The sequence below is a fragment of the Tauraco erythrolophus genome, chromosome 5, assembly GCF_009769465.1.
Source record: "Tauraco erythrolophus isolate bTauEry1 chromosome 5, bTauEry1.pri, whole genome shotgun sequence".
In the NCBI taxonomy this organism is placed as follows: Eukaryota; Metazoa; Chordata; class Aves; order Musophagiformes; family Musophagidae; genus Tauraco; species Tauraco erythrolophus.
In genome coordinates this window covers 50,633,176-50,659,348 of record NC_141469.1, presented here as the reverse complement: position 1 = coordinate 50,659,348, position 26,173 = coordinate 50,633,176, and the positions used below count along the sequence as shown (strand labels likewise).

The 26,173-nt window shown below is 37.2% G+C and overlaps 1 protein-coding gene across 11 annotated transcripts in view; it reads left to right on the top strand.

Moving 5' to 3' along the window:
• Positions 1 to 25,971, top strand: part of FRYL (FRY like transcription coactivator) — a 151,044-nt gene extending 125,073 nt beyond the window's left edge. For 9 of the 11 annotated variants that reach the window (XM_086612618.1, XM_086612613.1, XM_086612612.1 and 6 more), the window contains 9 exons: positions 2,738 to 2,991; positions 7,370 to 7,577; positions 9,541 to 9,690; positions 12,662 to 12,760; positions 17,461 to 17,529; positions 20,895 to 20,912; positions 21,845 to 21,955; positions 23,308 to 23,504; positions 23,869 to 25,971. In XM_086612618.1, the coding sequence (XP_086468744.1) occupies positions 2,738 to 2,991; positions 7,370 to 7,577; positions 9,541 to 9,690; positions 12,662 to 12,760; positions 17,461 to 17,529; positions 20,895 to 20,912; positions 21,845 to 21,955; positions 23,308 to 23,504; positions 23,869 to 24,127 (1,365 nt within the window). In that variant the 3' untranslated portion in view covers positions 24,128 to 25,971. The remainder of the gene's footprint in view (positions 1 to 2,737; positions 2,992 to 7,369; positions 7,578 to 9,540; positions 9,691 to 12,661; positions 12,761 to 17,460; positions 17,530 to 20,894; positions 20,913 to 21,844; positions 21,956 to 23,307; positions 23,505 to 23,868) is intronic. The other 2 variants (XM_086612619.1, XM_086612616.1) reach the window with 1 other exon arrangement.
• The last annotated feature ends 202 nt before the right edge of the window (positions 25,972 to 26,173 follow it).

Below are 26,173 nucleotides of genomic sequence, written 5' to 3'. Positions count from 1 at the left end.
CTTTCTCTGTTGTAGGAATGCTGAAGAGTTAAGTAAATAGGTTACTTAAATGTATTTGGCTGATTCCCAGTAATAGCGTGTGCCTTTACAAAAAGGACATTTCATATACCAGTTGGGAATTTACAATCTAGCTTAAAACATTTTCAATTTTGTACAATAAATTTTACAAGCTTGAGTATGTGAAAGTTTCTGACTAAAATGATTCTCTGTTTTACTTGCCTGCACTGTGGATTCATGAGGGAACTGTTTACTAGAAGTAATTTTTCTTAGGTTCTATGGAATTGTCAACTATATAAATCACATTTTCAAGGTACTCAAAGAACATGCATGTGGGTAATAAAGACGTGTCCAATGTTACACAGAAAACCTCAGAAATCAGGAGTCTTGGCACTATGAACACTAATTTAGCTGTAAATTTATTAACTAGGAATTAGCACTTAAACATTTTCTAAAAGTGTATCCCTCATATGTACATCTACCAGACATGATCAGTGCTGCTCTGTATCATATGTTAACCTCTGTAATAGAAATGGATCACTGCTTCAATTCAAGTTATTTTGCTGTGGTATTGTAAAAGTGTCTTGCATTCCTATGTGGCTTAGCTGCTCAGTGTGACAAAATGGCTGTTCTGTGTAATAAAATTCCAAATTTAACTTCTACAAAACAGGCATTAGAGTGAGGTCACTAGTTGTATCAAATGACAGCAATATCACATTGAGGAGTACTATACTCAAAGTGAGATAAGATTAGGATCACTGTGAAAGAAAATTACATAGTTCTGTTTAAAGCTGAATTGTCTTTTCTAATATGTGTACAGTTATTTTTCTGTCAGAGGATCTGTTTAGACCGATCAAAGCCCTGAAGTGATGTGTATGCTTAGAGGATGTACAAAGGTTTGTTGACTAGTCTTGGATATGCCAGTAGAGGAAGACTAGCACACTAAGAATGAAAATGTGATAATTTGTGCCTTTCTGAAATAGCGAGTACAAGACAGTGTTATTTTTATTTCACAGAAAAGTCCAGTAAAAGATTTCAAATGGATTCATCGTAAATGAACTAAATCAATATCACAATGTTAATGAGTATGATAATGCTAATGGAGAAAGGGTCATTCTAATATTACCTACCTGAGTTTAATCATCGTCTCTTTATAATTGCCAGTGATTGAAAGCCTACATTTAGAGATTCAGAGTTAAACCCTTAAAGTTCTCATAGTAATAGCAAAATTATAAACATAGTGGAGTGTCTCTTTTCCATTGTTCATCTGTTACACTGTTGCTCAGTTATGCTTTGGAAACTTATTAAAATGGAGAGAGGAAAAGAGAAGAAATGTTCTGTACTGGTTCCAGACCCCAAAGGCAAGCATGAGGCAGTCGTTTTGGTCCTTACCTAGAAAAGTAAAATATGAAAGTCTTGATTGTGTTTGTTGTGATCTAAATATGTTTGAGGTTATTTGCAGATATTTTTCTGGGAGGTGTAATTGAGTGTATTTGAGAAATTATATTTCCTATAAATAGAATAATAGAATGGTTAGAGTTGGAAGGGACCTTAAAGATCATCTAGTTCCAACCCTCCTGCCATGGGCAAGGACACCTTTCCCTAGATCAGGTTGCCCAAAGCCTCATCCAACCTGGCCTTGAACACTTCCAGGGATGAGGCATCTACAACTTCTCTGGGCAACCTGGTCCACTGCCTCAGCACCCTATGAATGAAATATTTCTTCCTTATATCCAATCTAAATCTCCCCTCTTTCAGTTTAAATCCATTGCCCCTTGTTCTATCACTACATGCCCTTGTAAAAAGTCCCTCTCCAGCTTTCCTGTAGGCTCCCTTTAAGTACTGGAAGGCTGCAATAAGATCACCCCGGGGCCTTCTCTTCTCCAGGCTGAACAGCCCCAATTCTCTCAACCTGTCTTCATAGGAGAGGTGCTCCAGCCCTCAGATCATCTTTGTGGCCCTCCTCTGGACCCGCTGCAACAGGTCCATGTCCTTCTTATGTTGAGGGCAAGTGGACCATCATGTACTTGCCCTGTTTTGCCCATTCTTAAGCAGCTGCTATTAGACATTGTCAGATAGGGGAGCGAGATGGATGGATCGTTGACCTTGACCCAGTGTGAGACTCTTCTCCTGACCTGTTGTTTTTTCCCTTGGTGCTAAGGGGCACCTCTGCTCTTGCGCTCTCACTTTAGAATGTGGGGACTAAAAAAGTGTGATACAGATGGTGCGTTTCAAGGGAACCATGTGTAATGTTTTTTGTTTAACTTACACCACTTTAAAAGCAGTAGAAATTAACCAAAAGAAAAAAATTGTTTGTGATAAGAAGCCACAAGAAGAGTTACGCTAGTGTGCGGTACTCCAGGTGGGGTCTCAGGAGAGCAGAGCAGAGGGGCAGAATCACCTACCTCGACCTGCTGGCCACACTTCTTTGGATGCATCCCAGGTTATAATAATAAGTCATATTCTAGGGGATTAGGAATATATAACATATATAAAATATAATAATAAGTCTTATGCCAGGATATTAATTTTAACCAGAAGTTATAAACCTTAGAAATAGACTGCCTGTTTTTGCTAAAGTAAAACTGTGTGAACAATCCAAAGAGATGAATGATTGAAGTATAAATGGATATTTGTAATCAATTTTTTATAACTGTTACTTTATGATAATAAAGAATACATTCTGGTAAGAATACATAAGCCATACAGTAAAAGTAATGAAAGTATGTTTGATTCACAGGAAGGCAGTTCAGCAGTAAGGGATGAACAGGTTAGCACTGCTAGTGAAGACACTGGGTCATATCTACTACAAGAACAACAAGACTGTCTAGTCTGTCATGAATCTCTTGAGTTGGAAGAGACCCCAGAACTGACAGAGGCAGCAGCTCCTGAGAGCTATTCTGAATCTATCTGTGAAGAGGATGTCACTCTTGCTTTGAAAGAGCTAGATGAGAGATGTGAAGAAGAAGAAGCTGACTTCTCTGGTTTGTCTAGGTAAGTAATACTGGTTCTAAGTAAAAGAAATTACATGTTATCAGTGCATCAGTCAAACTAACTAGGCTTTATTATGGTGGTGGAGTATTCCATGAATCCTGTAATACAAGTATCTAAAATGGTGTTTTGCATATCTGAAATAATGGTTGATTGTTTTGCCTGTTACAACAAATAAACTCAGTACTTTGCTCAGCAGTTGTTTCTGGTACAGGGAAAACAGCCATGCAGGAAAAGATGAGAATTCTTGAATAAAAGAAATCTAGCACATTTCATGACCACCGATAGGATGCAAATGTGAAAAGAGGTCAGAGAGCGTTTTGGAGTGTTTTCTTGGCAGCCACTAGCTGCAGGCGGTATAACATGGAAAAGTGCTTGAACTGCTCTGAATTATGGCAGAACCTATTTCAACACTCAAAGACAGGAAAAAAAATGTTCTTTTTTTTTTTTCAATCAGAACTCCTGTAGGAGTCAGGCCAGTTTGTCTTTGAATTTGCCAGAGGTTTATTTTTGGTGTTAAGGTTAATCAGGCTCTTGTATATTTCTAAGACGTTTTAAAGTAAAATAAAGTTTTTCCATTTTTTAATATGGAGGGCAAAAATAACTATTGAGAGGAAAAGTTGTAGTTAGTCCCAGCTGGTTAAGTCCCTTGATGGTAACAGTCTAAGAGGGAGGGAAAACAAACAAAAACCTCCAAACAAACGAATAAAAAACCCAAACAAAAAAAACCAAACCTACAAACAAAAAAATTTCCAAATTGTTCATAGGCTTGTTCAGACTTAAAATTTGTTCAGAAGTTTGGATTGAATAATATGTATTAGTATATATGTATTAGTGTATATAGGAACATAGACTTAGTGTATATTCTGTCAGAGATCATTTAAGGAGCCTTCTACAGAAAAGGACAACAAGAGCTGTAGACAGCGGAGTAGTTTGAAAAGATTATACTGGGACAGGGCAAAGAAAGTGAATCTTGTAATCCAATATGCAACCTACTGCAATATGCCTTGCAAAAGTTAAAGGTTGGTACCAGTTAATAGTTTATTTCCTAATGGGCAGCTGAAAAATCTTGTAAGGTTTTAGTTTATTTAGACTAAGCAAACAAACAAACAAGAAACCCCATAGCTCTAGTTTAAGGAGCAATAGAGGTGATTATTTATAGGGTTGATACACTAGTTCAAAAAGATTTTCAGATATTTTCTAAACTTTGCTTACAGATATTATTCAAAAGGATTGCATCTTAGCTTTTGAGCTTTGTGCTACTAAAATGGGCGTACCTAAAATCAGCACCCATGCTTCCTGTCTAAGATGTGTAAGTCTTGTTTAAGACACAGGTGGTGCCTCTGTGAATGAGGTAGTTGTTATAGAGAAAAATGGTATGTGTTTAAAAAACTGTTTTAATAAACAATCTGTACTTGGAATACTCACACACATATTTTTGCTGCCAGAATGTATAATTCCTTGTAATACTGAAAATTTTAACAATTAACTTAATGATTGTAAGTAGTAGCATTGATTAATTTATAGTTTGATATTTTTACTGGAGGTTTGGTGCCTAATGGAAAGTATGACTGCAGAATGCTCTTTGAACAAAGGCCCGTTAAATCGATTGCACATAAAAATGAAAGTGTTCCAATCTATCTCTGTTCACTTATGATGTTGCTTAAGACAGTTATAAAAATAGTATTACACTGCTAAATTGTGTAATATAATTGTGTTTCTCTTAAGGAAAGCTAGAATTTGTTCTAGATATTGGTGGACCATATGTTTACATGAACAAAGTTTTGAAGAATTGAATGTAAATCCGGTTACTGAGGACAAGAAAAAAAGCATCAGTTTGAGTGGCGTATATGGCATATAATTGAATTCTCAATTCTAGGGGAAGTTAGGAGGGGGAGCACTAAAATGGCCAAGCTGGACTTTGGGAGAGCTGACTTTGGACTGTTTAGAAGTCTGGTTAATAAAGTCCGATGGGAGACAGCTCTCAAGGGTAAGGGGGTGCAGGAGGGATGGTTACTACTCAAAAAGGAAATTCTGGAGGCACAGGAGTGAGCTGTCCCTGTGTGCCGGAAATCGAGCCGCCGGGGTAGAAAATCAGCTTGAATGACCAAGGAGATTTGGGAACACCTCAAAAGAAAAAGGGATGTCTATAAGTCTTGGAAGAATGGGCAGGCATCCAGGGAGGAATACAGGGAGGAAGTTAGGGCATGTAGGGAGATAATCAGGGGGGCAAAAGCCCAACTGGAACTTAGACTAGCCTGCTCCGTAAAGGACAACAAAAAGTCCTTCTATAAATACATTAATAACAAAAGGAGGGCTAAAGATCACCTCCAGCCCCTACTGGACTCAGGGGGTACGTTAGTCACTAGTGGTGAGGACAAGGCTGAGGTCCTTAATGCCTTCTTTGCCTCAGTCTTTAATAATAAGGTTAGTAGTTCCCAGGTGAGCTGGCCTTCGGTGTCTGAGTGCAGGGAGGGAGAGCAAATCGAAGCTCCTGTGATCCAAGAGGAACGGGTCAAGGATCTGCTCCTTCGGCTGGATGCTCACAAGTCTATGCGGCCTGATGGTATCCACCCGAGAGTCCTGAGAGAGCTGGCGGATGTCATTGCCAAACCCCTGTCCATTATCTTTGGGCAGTCTTGGCTCACTGGGGCAGTTCCGCTGGACGGGAGGCTGGCGGATGTTACCCCCATTTACGAAAAAGGGCGGAAGGAGGATCCGGGGAACTACAGGCCTGTCAGTCTGACCTCGGTGACGGGCATAGTCATGGAACAGGTTATCTTGAGTGCTATTAATGGGCACATACAGGTTAACCGGGTGATCAGGCCCAGTCAACATGGGTTTATGAAAGGCAGGTCTTGCCAATCAAACCTGATCACCTTCTATGACAGGGTGACCCGCCTGGTTGACGAGGGAAGGGCTGTGGATGTAGTTTTCCTTGACCTCAGTAAAGCCTTTGATACAGTTTCTCATAGTGTTCTGGTTGAGAAACTGGTAACTGCTGGCCTGGACAGGCACACCCTCCTTTGGGTTAAAAACTGGCTGGATGGCCGTGCCCAAAGAGTGGTGGTAAATGGGGCTAAATCCGGCTGGAGGCCGGTCACCAGTGGGGTTCCCCAGGGCTCAGTGCTGGGTCCAGTTCTGTTTAACGTCTTTATCAATGACCTGGATGAGGGGATTGAATGTACCCTCAGTAAATTTGCGGACGACACCAAGCTGGGAGGCTGTGTTGATCTGCTCGAGGGTAGGGAGGCCCTTCAGAGGGACTTGAACAGACTGGATCGTTGTTGGGCTGAGGCCAATGGCATGAGCTTTAATAAGGCCAAGTCCAGAGTCCTTCACTTGGGGTATAAAAACCCCAAGCATCGCTATAGGCTCGGGGAAGAGTGGCTGGAGAGCTGCCTGGCGGAGAAGGACCTGGGGGTGTTGGTTGACTACCGGCTTGATATGAGCCAGCAGTGTGCCCAGGTGGCCAAAAAGGCCAATGGGATACTGGCGTGTATCAAGAATAGTGTGACCAGCAGGAGCAGGGAAGTGATCCTGCCCCTGTACTCGGCACTGGTGAGGCCGCACCTGGAATATTGTGTCCAGTTTTGGGCCCCTCGCTTTAAGAGAGATATTGAGCTCCTGGAGCGAGTCCAAAGAAGGGCGACTAAACTGGTCAAGGGGCTGGAAAATAAAACTTATGAGGAGCGGCTGAGGGAGTTGGGGCTGTTTAGCCTGGAGAAGAGGAGGCTGAGGGGAGACCTGATTACAGCCTACAAATACTTGAGAAAAGATGGTGGGGAGGTAGGGGAAGGGCTCTTTACATTAGTGTTGGGTGATAGAACAAGAGGAAATGGGTATAAGCTTAGTCAGGGGAGATTCAGGTTGGATGTTAGGAAGTATTTCTTCTCTGAAAGGGTTGTCAGCCACTGGACCAGGCTGCTCAGGGAGGTGGTTGAGTTCCATCCCTGGATGTGTTTAAGAATAGGGTGGATGAACTACTTAGGGATATGGTTTAATGGGGATTAGGGACGGTTGGACTGGATGATCTCTAAGGTCTTTTCCAACCTAGAAAATCTATGAAATCTATGAAATATATATATATAGTGGTGTATATAGCTATATATAACCTACAGATAGCCCTTTGTAGATATGCATAGAATTAACATGTTTTAATAAACTTTAGAGGTATTTGAGAGTATAAGCAATTTTTTATATTGAAGTAGTGAAAGGTTTTGATTTTTTTTACTCTATTCTTGTTCGTAGTTACCTTCGTTGATTGATTAAAACATTATTCTGAATTCTAAATTCCTATTTTTTTTATTCTTACCAAAATGAAGGTTTTTTTCCTAAAAAATTTACTGAGGAGTTAATTTCTGTTGTTTGTTATTCATAGCCAAGATGAAGAAGAACAGGATGGTTTCACAGAAGTACAAGCTTCCCCACCTCCTTCACCATTTCTTTCTGCCATATTGGCAGCTTTCCAGCCAGTGGCATACGATGATGAAGAGCAAGCCTGGCGCTGCCACGTCAATCAAATGCTGTCAGATACAGATGGATCTTGTGCTGTCTATACATTTCACGTCTTCTCAAGGTTGTTTCAGGTCAGTGAATTACCAGTGCGTGGTTGTTTGTCTGAAATCCTTTCCCTCTGCTTTCTAAGCCATTCTTCCCCCCCTTAGAAAGCGAAACTAAAGCAGACAAAAAAAAAAGAATGTATATGGTCATACACTGTTTTTCCATGGGATATCTGCTGTATTCATTGTCTAAGAGTTACTCTACTCACGGGAAAAAGAAGAAAAAAAAAAAAAGCTCAAAAGAACCTAGTTCAGTGTTTCCTGTAAGCTCTTAGTTCAGGTTGTGTCCCTTCTTTTATTTTCTGAATGGTTCTGTGCTGATTACAGAATGAATGACTTCCTCCTGGGTTTTCTGTGGGATTCATTATTAGGACATCACAGCATGACAGACATTAATGAATTTATCTTGTGTCTGTCTTGTGAGGAAAGGTTTTTTTCTGCAGAGAAATCATTGAAACACCAGGAGATCCACATAAGCTGGAAGTTTCAAATGCCTCTCTTTAACTATATTTACCTCATAGATCTGGTATTCAACACAAAATGCCTATGGCTTAATTTTTCTGTCTCCCTCCTCCCTGTATGTAGGGGATGGGGTTTTTTATGTTTTCAAAGTGGTACCACTTGGGTGTACGTTATTCTTTGAAACTTATGGGATAGGAGAAGCACAATTATTCCATTTTATTTATTGGCAATGTGCCAAGTGAGCTAAGAGTAGATTCAGTACTACAAACCAAGACCTTGTGACTCCAGCCCTTTCTTATATCTCCAGTATTAATTTTGCCATCTGCTTGGTATATCATAATAAATTTCTCAGTGAAAACCTCACCTTATTTTACCACACTCGTACACGTTTTATCCCATACGTATGGGCAGATTTAGGGTTAGTACCATGAAGTAACTTGCATGTGAAGAACCCATACTCCACCTTATCCATGGAATAACTTGTTTGTGCATCTATACCTATTTTCCGTTTGTAGTTGAACTAAGCATTTTGCCACAGTGTTGTGAAATTCCTGTTACTGGTTTTAGATTTTTGTCTTTCTGCTTCATCTAGGCATCAGGGGTTTAATTTCTTCGAGTATTAATCCAAAGCTTAGCTGCAGTTGCTTTTCACGCATTAATTCATTTCCGGAAAGTGGTGAAACAGGAGTTCGTCTTTTTTTCTGTTCATTAAAGAGGGAGCTAGAAAGAAAGGTGAAACTTTCTGTGGCTTGACAGGATAGCCCTCAGTCAGCTGGAACGGTGGATACTCTGGGAAAAGGGGCAATAGCAATCCAGGGCTTGAGCCTGGGCAAAGAAGCGTTCCTGAGGAGTCGTCACTGTGTATGGAGGAGGGTTAAAATGATAAAATGAGACCCTGCAGGTGTTGTTTGACTGGACCTTTCCATTTTGCCTTCTGGCTCCTACACTGTGTTTAACTTTGCAGCTGTAAATGTCATCTTTGTACAGTTTTATTCTACATGTGGCTTTCTAGGATTTATGAAATAATACATAACAAAGCACAGTGTGGTATTAGGCCAAGCTGACAGTCTATGTAATCGAACATGATATACGTAGGACTGATTTTGAACACGATAGAAACTCTGCAGGTGGCAGTTTGGGACACAGGTTGTGCTACACGGGTTGTATTCCAATTCATAAAACTCTGTATATACAATTTTCAGCAACTCGAACAGTTGAAAATGAATCAAACTACTATCTATGCTGCATAAAGATAAATAGTCATCTGGCTATTCTGTTGCTAAAGGGCCAGATGTGAAAGGGCTAATTGTCTTTATAGGTACAGGCTGGGTTTATTTATTGATTGCATTTTCTGGAGCTAGTTTTACATAAATATTCAGAGCAAATTATGTATTAGTTTGTAATTTAATGTCAAAAATATATGCTGTCATGATGGAAATTTGCCCTGACGTTCTGAATCTAAAAAGCCAGAGGAGGAGGGGTAGCAAAATACAATGTAAAATAAATGTTTTTCTGATTTGATTTCTAGACCATTCAAAGAAAGTTTGTATCTATAACAAATGATTCAGTCAGCTTTCTTGGCGAAAGTCTACAGCGCATTGGAACAAAGTTTAAAAGTTCTCTGGAAGTGATGATGTTATGTTCAGAATGTCCGACAGTCTTTGTGGATGCAGAAACGGTAAAAATCTCATAAACTTACATGCTGAAATATCTATCTGCTGAAACATTTTTATGTAACATACAAAATGATGTTTTAACATTTGGAAAATAGCAATACTTTTGAAGATTTTTCAAAGTTTTGAATAAAATGTGTTAATTGTATTTTTGCCTTTTAAAAGGTTGCTCTCTAATGTCACTAATTGAAACATCTGAATAATTTAGGGGTGTAAAAAAAAAAAGGTGCTTTTTATAATTGAAATCAGAAAGGAATTAAAATGTTAGGTGGGCACTATGTATCATAAACATTTGAAAACACAAGTGAGAAGTGTATTTTCTCCAAAAATAACCTCCAGCTGTAACAGTGAACCGTGAGGGAACTTACTGATCCTAGATACCACTTAAATTTCCTTGCTATTCTTTACCTTTCCTGCTTGTTCGTATTTATTCTATATCCTTTTTGCACAGACAAGAAAATGGAAGACTACTTATCTAGCAGAAACTTTGCCTTTTTAAATTCTGATGTTTATGTATATATTCAATGATGTATGAGAAAAAACATTCTAGCTACAAATATACAATGAAGGCTTTGAATTGTTCGTTGTTATGCAAGTTGAAATCTTGGGTTATAATAAATATTAATGTGAGAAGTCAACTCAGTGTTCAGCAGCAGTCAAAAAAAGCTGTGCTAGAATAATTGAGAAAAGAGACAGCAAAACAGAAAACAACATTGAGCTGAGGTACATATGCCCAATATACCCACAACCTGAATTTTGAGGGCAGTTCTGCTCCCCACTCTCAGGGAAAATACAGTTGAACTGGAAAAGATTCCAAGCAAGACCACAAGGATTATGAAATATATGAAATGAATAAGATACGAGTATGCAGGCTAGGGTTTTTCAGCCCTTTAGGAGAGAAATCTGTCCATAGATGCCTTGAGTATCATGGAAAAGTGATAAAAATTACTGTATTGTCCTAGTTGATGTTAAGCGTGATAAAATTAAGCTCGCAGTGACTTACAAAACATACGAAACCAGAGATGGGTGATCCTTCATGTGATACGTAATCAATCTGTGAAACCCTGTCCTTTTTTACAGTGTCGTGTCTGTTCATGTTTTTAAGCAACTAAAGAGATTCATGAAAGAAATAGCCCTGGATAGATTTTTTGAATATGCAGAGCAACACATTGACAGAGGCTAAGAAAGTGTTCTGGGATAAGTGGACCATCACGTACTTGCCCTGTTTTGCCCTTTCTTAAGCAACTGCTATTAGACATTGTCAGATAGAGGAGCGAGATGGATGGATCGTTGGCCTTTACCCAGTGTGAGACTCTTCTCCTGACCTGTTGTTTTTTTTTTTTCCCTTGGTACTGAGGGGCACCTCTGCTCTTGCGCTCTCACTTTAGAATGTGGGGACTAAAAAAGCGTGATACGGATGGTACCTTTCAAGGGAAGCCTGTGTAATTTTTTTGTTTAACTTGCACCACTTTAAAAGCAGTAGAAATTAACCAAAAGAAAAAATTTGTTTGCGATAAAAAGCCACAAGAAGAGTTATGCTAGTGTCTAGCTAGAACAGCATGTGTGTTTAAAAAAAATGAATAAGTAAATATATATAAAAATACAAATATAACAAAGGAATAATAATGTGTATACACACAAGTATACAGACTTGTGTGTGTGTACGTGCCTATATGCACATACAGACATTAGTGTTGTTAAATAGGCAAATACTGTGTAGATAAATCTTTCCTTTCCAAATAATTTAATTGAAATGAACCTACTTGTTTATCAGATTACTTCTCACTAAGAAAGAATGGCTAGTCCAAAATAATGTCCATGCACAAATGTTTGGTTTCATGATGTCTACTCATGCATACAGGATTGGTGTTTGATTCAAATTTGACCTTTGATTCATTCAGAAAGTAGTTTTCAGTAGAAGCATGCCCCCTTACGTGAAAGCATGGGTTCACAAGTGATTTGGGAGTGGCTCATGGCCTGCTGCTGATGCAAGATGTGCACTGACTTCTTTGTGCTTTGATGTTATTGCACACATTCAGTGCAGAGTGGCATCATGCCGCAGAGCCATAACTTGCTTCTTGGTCGATGTGGATATAGAGGTTAGGAGTAGCAGCATCTTAATATGGTGGTAGAATAATAATCTTGATGCACTTGGAAAAACATGTGAGCATCATTCCCACCCCTGCCTCAGTAATGTGGGATACTGTGACTCTCCATGCCACAATTTTGTGATGACAGTCTTGTGCTTGCACTTTCAAGCTGACCAAGAGGTACCAGATAAAAGGGATTTGAGAAAAGTACAGAGCTCTTAATGTGTGCAAGACATGACCAGTGTGAAGGAGGAAGCATCACATTAGAGGCATGATTATTAGGAGAAGTGACAGGAGAAGGATTAATACGAAAACTTAAGCGGAAATAAAACTACAGGGAAGAATGGTGTGAAGCAAAGGCGAGGTAGCAGCCTCTGAAGGACAAAGAAATTTTGAAAACCTGTTGAAAAGGCAAAGCCAATGGTTCCTGCTTTGACAGTTCCTGGTTCCTACACACTCAAGCCTTTGCTGGTGGTATAGTTTGTGTATTGAACCCTCACTGGACACCCCTTAGGTTGCTACAGGAGCAATCCAGCAGTACCTTTTTTCCTGCTGCAGGCTATTCTATTTACACTAGCTGTGTGTATATCAAATGTTATTCTTTTTGAAAGATCTAAAAATCCCTTTGAAATCTTTCTTTCAGATGTTAACTAGGTACTTCCCTTATTTTGGAGTCAAAACTGTTGTTCACTGATTCAACTGATACAGCTACATGTGTTAGTTTACTAACCCAAAGGTGTCATGAATGATCTGTACCCAACTAATTCTAATTGATTGTTTTTCCAAACGTGGACTTGGAATTTCATATTACATAATTTAGATATTAGACTATATGGATTATAGTTGATGTTACATGACTACAGAGGTGATTGCTTTTATTTTTCAGCTAATGTCTTGTGGCCTGCTAGAAACATTGAAGTTCAGTGTTCTAGAGCTTCAAGAACACTTGGATACCTATAACGTCAAAAGAGAGGCAGCAGAACAGGTGAGTCTTATATTTAAAAAAAAAAGTTAGAACCTACTCATCAAAAACATGTTGCAGGTCTTTATCACTCAACACAGGTATCTAAAAGTGAACTGTGGGAAAAACTTTCTGAAATAAAACCCTGTTTCCTTTTCTTGCTCCTATTCCATGTCTATAATCTGAACCTAAGGTTTTTCTTATATGTAATTCATTTTTGTTGTACATCATTCTGAAATTGACTTTGAATATATAACATTGCACAAATGCACTAGCATTGGGAAAAGTATATTCCTAATTTAAAAATCTTCTTTTAAAAATACTCAGATATTTTTAACATGAATATCAATAAATCATGGTATTTTTTTTCTTTATGACGGTTCTGGCTTATTTGATTTGACTAGAAGGGTGGGATTCACCTCCAGATTGACATTTACAGATAACTATCTACATGTAAATTAAATGCCTTAACACCCATAGTATTGAAGGACCAAGTCACTACAATAAACGAAATCAAGAAAGCACTGCATTTTCTCCTAATATAGAATCTGACTTCTTGCTCACCTGAATAAGTCTTTAGACTTCTTTTTGTTGACTGATCTCCACTGACTGTAACGGGGACTTAAACAGCTATGTCATACATAGATAAATTTAGGTGTCTCATCCTGCAACTGGATTTTATGTCAGTTATTTACAATAATACAGTTTCGTTTTCAAGGTATATGTTAGTGGTTATATCCTTTTTGCAAAGAAACACAAAGTTTAAAATGTCTGTAGCAAGGGTCTGTATGTTTGTTTTTGTGAACCTGGTGTGAAGTTTTGGAAGGAAGATACTATCTTCAGAAAACTGAAACAGGTAGGATTTCTATTTCAAGAGCCAAAAGAAAAAATGGATCTACAATCAGTTTTGCAGGTAGAAGGAGAGAGAGAATATATGGGGCTTTTGTTGTAGAGAGAAAATGATTCCTAGGAAAATTAAATATGCATTTGAAGGAACTTTTTACTGATCTCAGCAGCCTGTGAGACCATGACAGTGGCTGTATAGGCAAGTTTGAGTGCTGAGAAACAGAACCAGAATTCAAGCCATGACATCTTGGCAGAGCTCTGTTTTGCAGCACGAGTGGCTCGATGTTTTTTGAGCATGCTGAGTTTATTAGGAAATGATGGCCTCTGCCTTGCAAAAATTGCTGACAGATCATTTGTTGAATAGAATAGACATCCACTTTTTTGTGGAAAGGTTCTCAAAAGAAACACAGTTTCCTCAAAACCAATGCTGAAGCGTGCCACACAGCACTGTTAATGTAGATAAACTGTTTCTGGGATCCAAGCCAGCGTTTCTGCAAAAGAGTAGCTGCATTTTTTGCCCTGCTCTGTGGTAATAGCAATTTGTTTGTAAACTAACTCATGCGGCCTAATATAATGAGCTACGTTTTGCCATTTAGACTTAATCAGAAACAAAGTGCTCATCTAATGACTAAGATTACCTTACTCGAGCTAATATGTAATGTCTGACAATCTCCAGTGCATAATACTGTCATCACTCCTATGAGAAAATAATCTCATATGAGATTATTATTCCTATGAGAAAATTATTCCTCATTTTAGAGAGCAACGCTGAGGCACAGAGGGGCTAACTGATTTGCCCCAGGGCAGACAGGAAGATTTGAGGCAGGTTAAGAGGAACCTCCTATGTGTTTGTACTTAGAATGGTGGCTATCCAAACATCAGGGAATTCTCTGTATATAAACTCATTTAGCTTACAGTTTATCATAGCAATAACAAATAGTATTGTTTGATTTTGTCAAAGTACGATGAGTTTAAATTGTGTCCCTTTCAGATGTCCATGAATTCACTTAATGTATTTTTAGCTAATTTTGAACTGCCACATACCATATCAACAGAAATCCATGTTGGATACTAAGAGCTTGTTTGCATTTATTTTACTTGGTAAAGGAATATGGATATCAGTCTGATGGCCTCTGTCATTATATCACAGTGAAAGAGTGTTGTTTTTCTGTAGTGCAGCTGTCAAAAGGGTGTCCAGTAACATATTTCGGTGGTCAGCCTGTCTTCTGCCACAGGATTTGTGAGTGACTGGAGCAGGAAAAACGTTTGCAGGATGAAAGGAATTGTTCTGAAATGACTGCAAGCATTTTGCCAGGGTTTTATTTTTATTTAGTCATTTATAAATAGAAAGAAACAGTACTGAGGAGGAAAGAATGCATAGCTTTGACCAATCATTTCTGACTCTTGATAGCATGTCATTTGGCTAATTTAGTGCATTATTTAAGTATCTATTTAGCATGTTGATTTAGTAGTAGTACTAATTATCTCAGATAATTTATTTTTCTAAAACTTTATTTAAAAGCATTTCTTCAGCTGTTGGTCATCGATTTTTTGTGTGTGTATATTATATAGTACGTAGACTAAGAATCTTCCAAAGCTACTTCTCAGATATCTTTTACTGTTTTTTCTTACTCCGTCCAATTAAACAGAGTATAGGGAATGACTGAAAGATACTTCCTCAAGTCAAATCTGAATTTCTTTTATTGCAGGGAATTGTGCTATGTATCCTATTAAATCTGAATGTATTGAGGTAAAACACAATAAGCTTATTGCAGATCCTTGATTTTTTTCATAGAAACATGCAGAAAAATGATCAAATTAAGCTGGTTGGACTATCGTATAATAAAGTAAATATAAATTAACAGATATTTAAATAAATATAATTTGCACATTAATCTGGTATCCTCCAGAATCAACCACTTGCAAATTCTGTATATTAACTTTTTTAATGAAAAATTGTTGTTTAAAGTTTACCCTAATAGATGATGTTTGTCACTATCAGTGCTGTGTGTTGTATGGCATTCGCATGAATCAAATGTAAAAAGTAAGAGGTTTGAAACTCTTACCTATGCACTGAGATAAGAGAAAGTTACCTATAGTAAAGGGGGGTGTTTTGGGATGTCTGTTTTGGGGTTAACCTGGCAAAGCAATCTGTGCTTATGACCAAGACCAGCCACAGACCTCCCTATATTACACTTTCAGTAACGCTCTTCACCCTACATCTTTGTAGGAGATACATGGGGAAAACATAAATTGATGTAAAGCAAACATACAAAGAAGATAATTTTATCACACAATCTACTGATGTTCCCAACGAGAAAATTTAGGTCTTTTTACCATGCTGAACATACATTCTGTAAAAAAATACTAGCAAATTAATTTTGTTCACCTTTTTGGAGCTACTGTTCTATTTCCTTGCAAGGAAACTGCTTTGACTTCATGTGTGTATTAGGGACAAAGATACTGAATCAGATAAATGTAGTAGAAAATATAAGGTTATATGTATATCGTAACATTCTAGGCACACCCTTTATTCAGACTAGTCTTAAGATTTAGAAGAGATCTTAAAAGGGCAGTGTGTGAAAATAAATACTAGCTTCCCAATTGCTGATGCTGTTTCTTCCAGTGCAAACCTCTTCCATTGTTACCGATGGATGCTGTCAGATAAAAAGAAAAATGAGATTTGCTGTGTATGTTGGTATCCATGTCACTAATTGAAACTGACACTGCGGTGTTTAGAGAATTCCATTTCTCCTCTTGATAAGCACACAGGCCTAGTTAATTCACTAAGTAACCTTTATTAAATTGAGCAGATGGGAAATCACATTTTTCTTTTTCTTGCATCAGACAAAGGTTAGAAAAAGGTCACTAAGATTTCCTGTGAGACTCAAGATACCAAGCACACAGTATGCTAAATTATTCTTCCTTGGATGTATAGAGCCTGTTCTTCAATTCAGAAGATAATCTGCACTTTATCTCAACATGACGCATTCCCATTTCAGTAATACCTGAATTACCTCATGCTTGCTGTTGTTTGCACTGTACAGAAAAATATGCTGGGCACTGTGCCGATGAGATGATCAGATCGTATTGTCCAGTAAGAGCATATTTCATTCTGCAAATGCTTTATATTAATGCTTTTAAATTTGCATGGTTGGTTAAAGCTAGCAGAGGACATTACCCACTGAAATTAATAAACTTGTCTGCTATTGGAACTGGGGTTAAACACAGCACTATATTCATGAAAGAGAGTGGAATCCGTATGTTTGCATTGTGTCATGTGAGAATACTTCATCTTCCTGGCTTGTATGGCTGAACACTGGTGATGCTAAACTCCCATTGAAGATTCTTTTTTTTTTTTTCTTTCCATCCAGTAAACCTGAACTTGCATCTAGTTACACAGGAGAGGTGTATTTCCTTGTTTCTAAAGTAGTCCCCAAAAATATAACAGGCTTACTCTTACTCTCTAATTTGAATTAGTGCTATATTTTAAATCTTGTGCAGCAAGTAAAGAGAAAATACACTCTCATTTAATGAAAGGGATTTTTCTGCCTCCACCCTCCCACATGTCTCACTATAACAGTACCCAAATTCAGTCACAGATTAGTATTTATGCTAAAGTGTACTACCTCCATCTGGGGTAATGAAAGCTACAGGAAATTTACAACAAAAGGGACACAATAAAAACTACAGAGTGATATATCAGAGTGGAAATCATTAGTGGAAACAACATTGCTAAACAATTGATTTTGTATCACAATTTCTTACGTAATCTGTGAATGTTCAAGACTTGATGAAGTGTTTTATGCAGTTTTAGCACAGTCTGCAGTTTGCTCTGTTTCAGAAGATGTTTAATCTTGTTTATATTTATTTTGCAGTGGCTAGAAGAGTGCAAAAGAACGTTTGGTACTGATGATGGTATTCATGGCACTAACACAGATGCCCAGGTAGGTGTATGCAATTTGTGAGTCTCTGAATATGAGACTAAAAACCATCTTTATATCTATTGCACAAAAATTTCAATATTTGTAGAGAGATTAAAAATATATGAAAAGCTTTTCATTTCAGTTATCATCCTATCTTTTTGGAAACTCAGATTCCTATGAAGTAGTGATTTAATAAAAAGGGCTCTTTTTAATAAAAGTTGGCAACCTGTCTTGGGTTCTAGACTTAATAACACTGAGTAGATAAGCAGACTAGATACCATCTGTGTACCAGCAAGTCTGCTTTTCTGCAGCTGTTTCTAGAAGAAAAAAGATTAGCATTCTGCTTATATGTTCAGATAAACTGTCTAGACAAAAACCTCTACTGAATTTAATATAATTAGAACTATATAAATACATATGACCTTTCTGGAGCCATTATTTGTGTGGGAAGGAACAAGGAGTAAAGTAGCAGTATAGCAAAAATCTCATAAAACACCTCTGTTAAAATATCATCTAACAAAAGATGAAGTAACCTATTAATATTAGTTCAATATTTTGTATGTATTTGCATGGCAGTCATCCATGTTTAATATTACTAATTGCTATAGTAAGTGATATCCCAACTAGTAAGTGATTTCCCCAACTAGACTAGGACTTTTTTTTTTTTTAAACAATAGCTGCGTAATATTGACACTGTAGATAAAAAAGCAAATCCAAAAACTATTAGTAGGTACAAGGAATCTTCCATCTAGAGTCCTGTAATAAGAACAGTGAAAGATGTAAGAAAGTAGAATTGCAGGTAGCAGATGAACTTACCTTTTCACAAGGACATTTTGACAAAAATCTCAAATCCAAGCTGAAAAAGGAGGAATTTTATGCCTTTTATTCAGTCAGACTCTGTACATGGATGCACTTGGGTGTGTTTCTGCTGCTGAAAATGTAGTGTTCAGCAACAGAAATGTCTACTGTCTGCATGGACTATTTATTCTTTTATACAGTTTTCACTTGCTCTTATATATATGTGTGTATTTTTTTTAATTCAATCACAAAACACACCTGAATTTTTAAGGGTAGTGAAACGTGATAATAAACTGTTGATTTTTATATTGCATCGAAGTTGCACTTACAAAACAATTTTCATGTGGATAAGCGTAGGTAATACAAGAAAATAATTTGCTACCATTTGCAAGGATTTTTGCTTTGCCTATGAACACAACATTTAGTCTATTTACACTTGGTTTAGATCTTCATATACTGACTGGCACGTGCTTAGAAATATGTAACAACATTTACTATTACAATACAGTGAATGTTCTATATATTAACAAAAAAGGGGCATTTATGTATTTCAGTCCATATTTAGAATGTTGTTTATATACACCGAGAAACTGTTCTAACATTTAACTGTTAGAACATAACCATTCCTACCGTGAAGGTAAATGTTACTGTTCCCACTGCATAGCTAGGGAAACGAAGAAATAGAGGGAGAGCCATGTGCAGGCTTTTATTTAGCTTGTGCAGAGAGAATCCAGGATTCCAAGAGAGGCAGTTTTGTCTGTTCTTCCCTGTTTTCTGCAGGGTATGAAGATAGCCTCTGAAAAGGAGCTACATGACCATTCACATTAATTATTTGTGGGGACCTGTTTTGATTTTGGTTTTGAATCCTAGCCTACAAGGCATGCTGGCCATTTTTTCTTTATGTGCTCCTTGCACGTGAAGGTTCAGTTAAAATCATTTTAGTATATAGTATCCATTGAGAAGGCAGAGTCCTTATCCTGATTCATAAATACACGCAATTTACAGAATTTCTAAATTTATTCACAGAAGCTTATAGTGACTTGAAGGAGATTGAGAAGTTACCAAGTGTAAGATCATTGTTTCAAAAGTCCTTGTAAATGGAGTGTGGGGCTGATAGGTCCATCCAGTCAACCAATTAATGCTAAAAACACGTAAGTGTTGTCTTGCTCAGGAGAACAAAGCTGCTTCATTCAATGATATTTTTCATTCACTTACACAAATAAGATTTTCTTACTAATTTTTAGCACTGTAGTCAATACAGCAAAGGCATAGTGAGATGAATTCTGTTCTGGCTCGTGCATTGCCAGCAGACTTGCAAGTAAATCCAATTATTGGATTTTTGCTATTAGTACTTACACGCAAGCCTGAAAGAATGCATCTGGACTCTGGCTAGACTGTTTGTACAGGACTGACAGGTAGAAAAATCAGTTTATTTCTCAAGTCAGCAAGTATGTGAAAGACATTGAAGCAGTACAAAGCCATTTTTAAAGGAAAACCTCTCTTCAATTTTTGGAATAGCTATCAAGGTGTGATTTTTGGGGAGAAGGATTATTTACGGCTTACAGTAATAATGAGACTTGGCTTAAAGAACACTGGAACTTAATGACTAAAAATATTAAATAATCGACCCTGCCATTCCTCAAAGTCTGATTCTCTGTGCTTCATTAAAGTGAGTTACAGAATTCTTGTCGACTTTGGCAGTTCAAGACCTTACCTCTTCACAGTCTTCTGTGCATCAGAAGTTCTTGCTTATATAATAGTTGTGCTATGTATATGGTAGCACAGAGTACATAACAAAAACATGCAATGCTTATAGTCTGTTATGCACGTAGTGTATAATTTATTATACACATAGTGTGTAACTATGCGCCAAAGAAATCTCAACTGCTTCTTCCTGTTGGAATCAGACATCAGTTGCATCTTCGTATGTTTAATATGAACATTGTACTTGCTTAAGTGCCATCAATACACTTAGTGCAACACAAAGCACAGAAGTTCCTGTCCCTAGTCTGACAAATACATTTTCTGACGATTTCTTGCTCTGTCCCTCTTTCCCAAATGTTTTTCTAAAATAACTTGTAAAAAACAAGTGCAGTATAATTACAGAAATCTCACAGTGAGGTGTCGAGAATTGAGTTTAGCAAACCCAAGAATTTTCTAAACTGATTCATAATCCAAGTTAATATTACATCTCAAATTTTAAAAGGCGCTTTTTTGGCTTAAACAAAAGTGGTACAGAAGAAGTCAGAAGCATTGTACAGGTGTTCAGACCTAAGTGTCTTTGGGTTTGATTTCCTTAAATTTGCATACCTTTAAGACTACACAATGTATAAAGACCAGACAGGGTTGTAAGTGAAGTATGTTACTCATGTTGTGGGACAACAAAGCCAATGCTTTAGTTGTAGCAGCAAGTAATTTCACCTCAAATTCAGTCTGCTAATTTTTTCCATTTGGGGTATAGTTACTTGTATTTCTTCCTCCGTTTTACCTGGGACATCTTTTACCCTAATTAAAATTATTTCCTACACTAATTCTTGATCTTTTTTTCTTTCTTTCTATTTTTGTGACCTGCTCATCTTCTTGCTTAGCAAATGGAAATTCTAGCAGTAAGTGATGGTTCTTGATTTATCAAATACTTAACCAGGCCAGTCACCAAACTGGTCTTCATCTGTCTTGTCCATTTGTGACATAGTGATGTCGTGTCATAGACTATTACAAAAATGCTGTGCGCTTCAATTTCGCATCATCTAACCCATTGAACTGTTGGTCCTTTGTAGATAATAGGATCCTGTAGTTAGTAGAATGTTATAGAAGATTATTCCATTAGCATTAGCTTTTATGTCTGTATGTAAAGCAGTATTAACACTGTCTGCACTTTGACTAGTGTTTTAGATGGATAAAAATGGAAGCAAGACAGTACATAAGTTAATGCTGCTGTTTCATGCCCTTAAGAATATACCATGTGGTATTTTCTAAAATAGAATCAGATGTACCTTTTATAAAGGAAACATTATTCTTGCCTCCAAGAATGGATTTATTCTCCTCTTACTCCATCAGGCAGTTGTAGGCTAAGGGCCAGGTTATATACTGTGCTTACAAATTTATATTGATGGTTATGAAATATTCCGTGAAATTCTCTTGGATATTAGATCTTGAATTTAAAACAGTAAAATATCAACAATAAAAGTGATCTGTGAAACTCTCTCTTGGAACATGACATTTCAAAATGCCTTTTGAATCACTTCACATCCCACCCCACCCCTCCTTCTTGGAAATGTAACTTCTTATTAAAAAGTAAACTTTAAACCTATGTGAGAGAGGCTCTGTGTATATCTAGAACTGAATTAAGCTTTCATCTGCTTTTCATTAGCTTCCCGCTGCGTTAGCTTCTAAATCTTTTCGGCATTTTTTTCAGTAACCAAATAACTACTTTTAATTTTGCTCATTTATATTGAAGAAGTTGTCATTTATTGTCTCTTGTATTGGATAGTAGATGTTTTGTACTTCCTGAATATAATAATGTTGTTTATGTTTGTAGGAGCTGGAGTTGTGTCGGAGGCTATACAAGTTGCATTTCCAGTTGCTGCTTCTGTTCCAAGCCTATTGCAAGCTCATCAGCCAAGTAAAAACAATCAAAAAAGAAGCAGAGGTAATGAAAACCATGCCATTTAGCTACTAATTGTTGACATTTTAAAGCCAAACCATTTAAAATACATTTTGATAACGTTTTCATCAGTGGGACATCTTTTTAGAAACTGAAGGAGGGTACCAGCTGTTTTATAGCCAATTAATAAAAGATTTAAGTAGAGCTTGCAAGAATTTTCTGAGATGTTCAATTACCTGTGTTGATTTTTGTACAGCTTGAAAGCTCTTAAATAGAGAGGAATGCAGGGAGTCCAGCGATGAGGATTTTAAATATTTCACTAGTGCTGGTGTATTCTAATCAAGCTACAATCAAGGCACATCAACTCCAATCAACAGAATTCTGTGATGATGCCCCTTTCCATCAGCCCAGTGTTTCCTATTGCAAACACCATCACTTCCTACCAGTTGATTTATGTAACTGTGTCACTTCAGCCACCATTCAGTTACTCTGCAACCTTCGTCCCCACCCAAAGTGCAGTTAGTAATGTGTTCTAGACATTATGTGCCCAATTTTTGTACTAACTGTAGAAGTAAAACGTGTCCTTCAGCTGTGCACTTGTGGTACATACGCGATGTTAAATGAGTTAATCTGAATGTGTTATGCTCTTAATAATGTCTTCTGAAAGTTCTCCCCTGGGTCTGTAATTCAATAAGTAGAGGTAGCAGGAAAAAAAAATAGTAGGAAGGAAAATAAAAAAGTAGGGTGAAAGTCTTTGGCTTTCGAGTAGGAAAAAATGATGCATGTTCCTTGTTTTGATTTCCACATTTTTAAGGAGGCTGCAATGAGTTCATTTCCATCTGAAGAATGTTGCAGAAGGTTGGCATCACACCAGTCCCACTTCTTGCCTTGTTTAGTCTGATTTAGAATCATATTCTGAGCGATGGCCTGGTCTTTTACTCATACATTGGGGCTAAAGCCAAAGATAGTATTATACACACTGGCTGCACTACAGTTTTTCTGCTGAGCTACCAGTCTTGCAGATTTTTTCTTCATATTTAAGTTGTCCTTGTAGTAACGCAATTACTGCTGTACTTTTCCAAAGTGTTTAATTCTTCTTATCGGTTTAATTGTTATTAAGTGATGTGGGGAGAAAAATTTAATTTTTGAAACAAAATTTTAAAAGAACTAACTAAGATGGAAACTTCATCAGGGGAAAGGCCAAACACCTGACATTGCACACTTGGACCATTAAATTATCTGTATAGTTAAGCAACTGCAACAAGTATTTGGATGTACTTTTTCTGCCTCACCTTTATGATTGCAAAGAGAAGAAAAAATGTAAGTCTGATCTGCTGAAAGTTAGTTTGACTGAAAATACCTTTAAACTGGAAAAGTGCTTTCTTTTATTGTTTCAGGTCATAAACATGTCTGAAGAACTTGCTGTTTTGGAGAGCTGTCTGAAAGAGGCTGAGGCTGCATCTGACAGTGGTATCGAAGAAATTGAAATTGCGGAGGCTTCCCAAGCTAGCACAGAAACAGCTATTCACTCTCTCATTGAAACCCTGAGAAACAAGGAGTTCATGTCAGCTGTAGCACAGGTCAAGGCTTTCAGGTGAGTGCTTAAGGATTGCTTCCAGACCTGAGTTTCTTAATGGGCCTTTTTAATTTAAAGATAGGGATAGGTGCTGTTCCAGCTTTTTTTAGCTCTTCCTAGATGTACTTATTGAAAAGGACAAGCACTGTTGCTTCATTACAGCTTGTTCATACACATTTTGCAATTTTAGAAAAAAGCAATTCTAGTAGTATTTGTTCTTTAGAATTTATTTCTGAGAAAATGATACTGTTAACTACCAGGACAAAAAGAAACATTTCTCTTGGGTTTTCCTCTGTCTTCTGTTCAAACATCCGTTTAAAGAACAAGAATAATTAACCTTTTTTTTTTTTTTAATGTTTAAATCCAAATTGTGTGTCTGCAGATCTATTTGGCCGCACGACATCTTTGGCAGTTCTGAAGATGACCCAGTTCAAACATTGCTGCACATATATTTCCGTCATCAGACACTTGGTCAAACTGGTAGCTTCGCAGTAGTAGGCTCCAACCAAGATATGTCTGAAGCCAGCTCAAAGCTGATGGAACTTAATCTAGAAATTCGAGAGTCTCTACGCATGGTGCAATCCTATCAGCTTCTAGGGAAAATCAAACCAGGAATAAATCTTGTGAGCACTGGATTCTGAACAGCTGTCATTTAGAAAAGAATGATGATGAAGACGCTTCAGACTATTATTGAGCACCTTTCATAAAAAAAAAAAAAACACACACACAAAAAAAACCTCCAGCAGTCCTGACAACCAACACAGTTTCATCACAGCAAGAAATTGTTTCATCAGAGGTAAAAATCTGAAAATTTGAAGTGAACATCTTACTTGACTGCTCTTCCTACACAGTAGCTGTGTGGCAGTAGTATTTTTTTTATTAAATTTATGTATAAAAACTACATGAAAGGAAAAGGGCTTAAACGTCATGCATACATATGCATTATTTTCTGTTGTAACAGAACTACAAATGGTGTTTGCAGAAACAGCTTCTAAAGGTTGAATCTGTATCGCAGGTGGGATGAGGCTAAAATCAAGGCTGGTTCATTTTGGCTGAAGACCTGCAAGGCTTCCTGGCTTTCCAGCAGTAGTAGATATAATCATCAGCTAATACCTAATTGAGACACTTTGCAATGTCATGAAGAATGTGCGGTCAAACATGAGTAGAATGACTTACGACTGCAAAACCCGTTGACTTCTCAATGTTTTATTTGCTTTTGTTGTCTGTAACAAGGAAATGATGTGTGTGAGTTAGAATGTATGGCTATGTGACAGTTGTTTTTTGAAGGTATGGATGATTGTTAAATAAGGTCTCAGAGCATGCTTAAAAGAGCTGCAAGATTATTTTTGAAGAAATTTTATTTTATTAGATCTAATCCTCATAGTGTGTAAATGTTAGGACATTTAATAATATTTTAAACTGGGATTGCCCAGTGTTTCTAAAAGAAATAATATATCTGTTAACTTTATTGGAATGCTGCTCAGTTCTCTGATCAGTGCTTATGTTACAAATATTGATAACAACTAACCAAAAAGTAGCTGCCTGCAGAGACTTTAAAATGTATATTAAAGATATATGCTGCCCATCAGCAATTCTCATTAGAAGTTAACTTATTTTATTCTGTATATATTCTAGAAACTGTATAGTGCAAAACCAGTATTTTTCTTGTAAATTTGTGCAATGCACTGTTAAGACAGTAGGTGTATAAAGCTACGAGGGGAAGGGGGGGCTCTCCCTATCGGCAGTCACATACATTACTTGCAGTCCGAGTAGCCTGCAGGGTTCAAAGAGTTTGAATGCATGTACATGCATCTTCATGACTCAACTTAAGCCTAAGGAATTGGGACTATATAGGAAAAAAAAGACAAGACTGACTACCAAAACATGCAAACAGGCAATATACTCATAGTTCAGTGTCAAAGTCTGTAGCATAAAACAAACTGGATTCTGTTGAAACCAATAGCGTTTTGTAAAAAAAAAAAAAAAAAAAAAAAAAGAAGAAAAAACAGAAAAAAGAATGTAGTCCCATGATTCCTGTGATTTGAAAGGAACACCCAGTATTTTTATATACATCTCTTACCCACTGTGATTTTTTTTAATGGGCTCTAATTCCGGAGTTTAGAATGTAGAATTGAAATTCTTAGCTCTGCCTTTTTGGGGGAATTGGACCCCACTAGAAATGTAATTATGCTGAAATGCATTAATTGAAGGCACTGTGCACACTGTTGGACTGCTGACAGTAGTTGTGTTATCCTAACAAGCTCTGTAACTGGTCAAGGCACATCCATATTCACTGTATTTTTTTCTCTGTCTCTGATAAAATTTAATTATTTTGATGGTTTTGTGGTACTGTAGATGGTGTTCTTAATTATTTAATAAGTATTTACTGGGAGATGAGTAGTTTTATTTAGTGGTGCATTACACTTTTATTTACATCATCTTTTACCAGCTTTTTTTGTAAAAATAAAAGACATTGTATCTGTCATTTTGTGTATTTTTACAAGCTAGAGTTTAAATACTTGTAGCTAAACAGACTAAACACTGACAGTAGAGGCCTGGGTGCCCTGAAATCATGTTTTTTCTTTTTATGTCCTGTCAATGCAACAGCATTTTCCTAGGCATCTTCTGAAGCTGCTAAAGGATTTCTCATGGAACTCAAACCTGAATTTATATACATAATTTCTTAC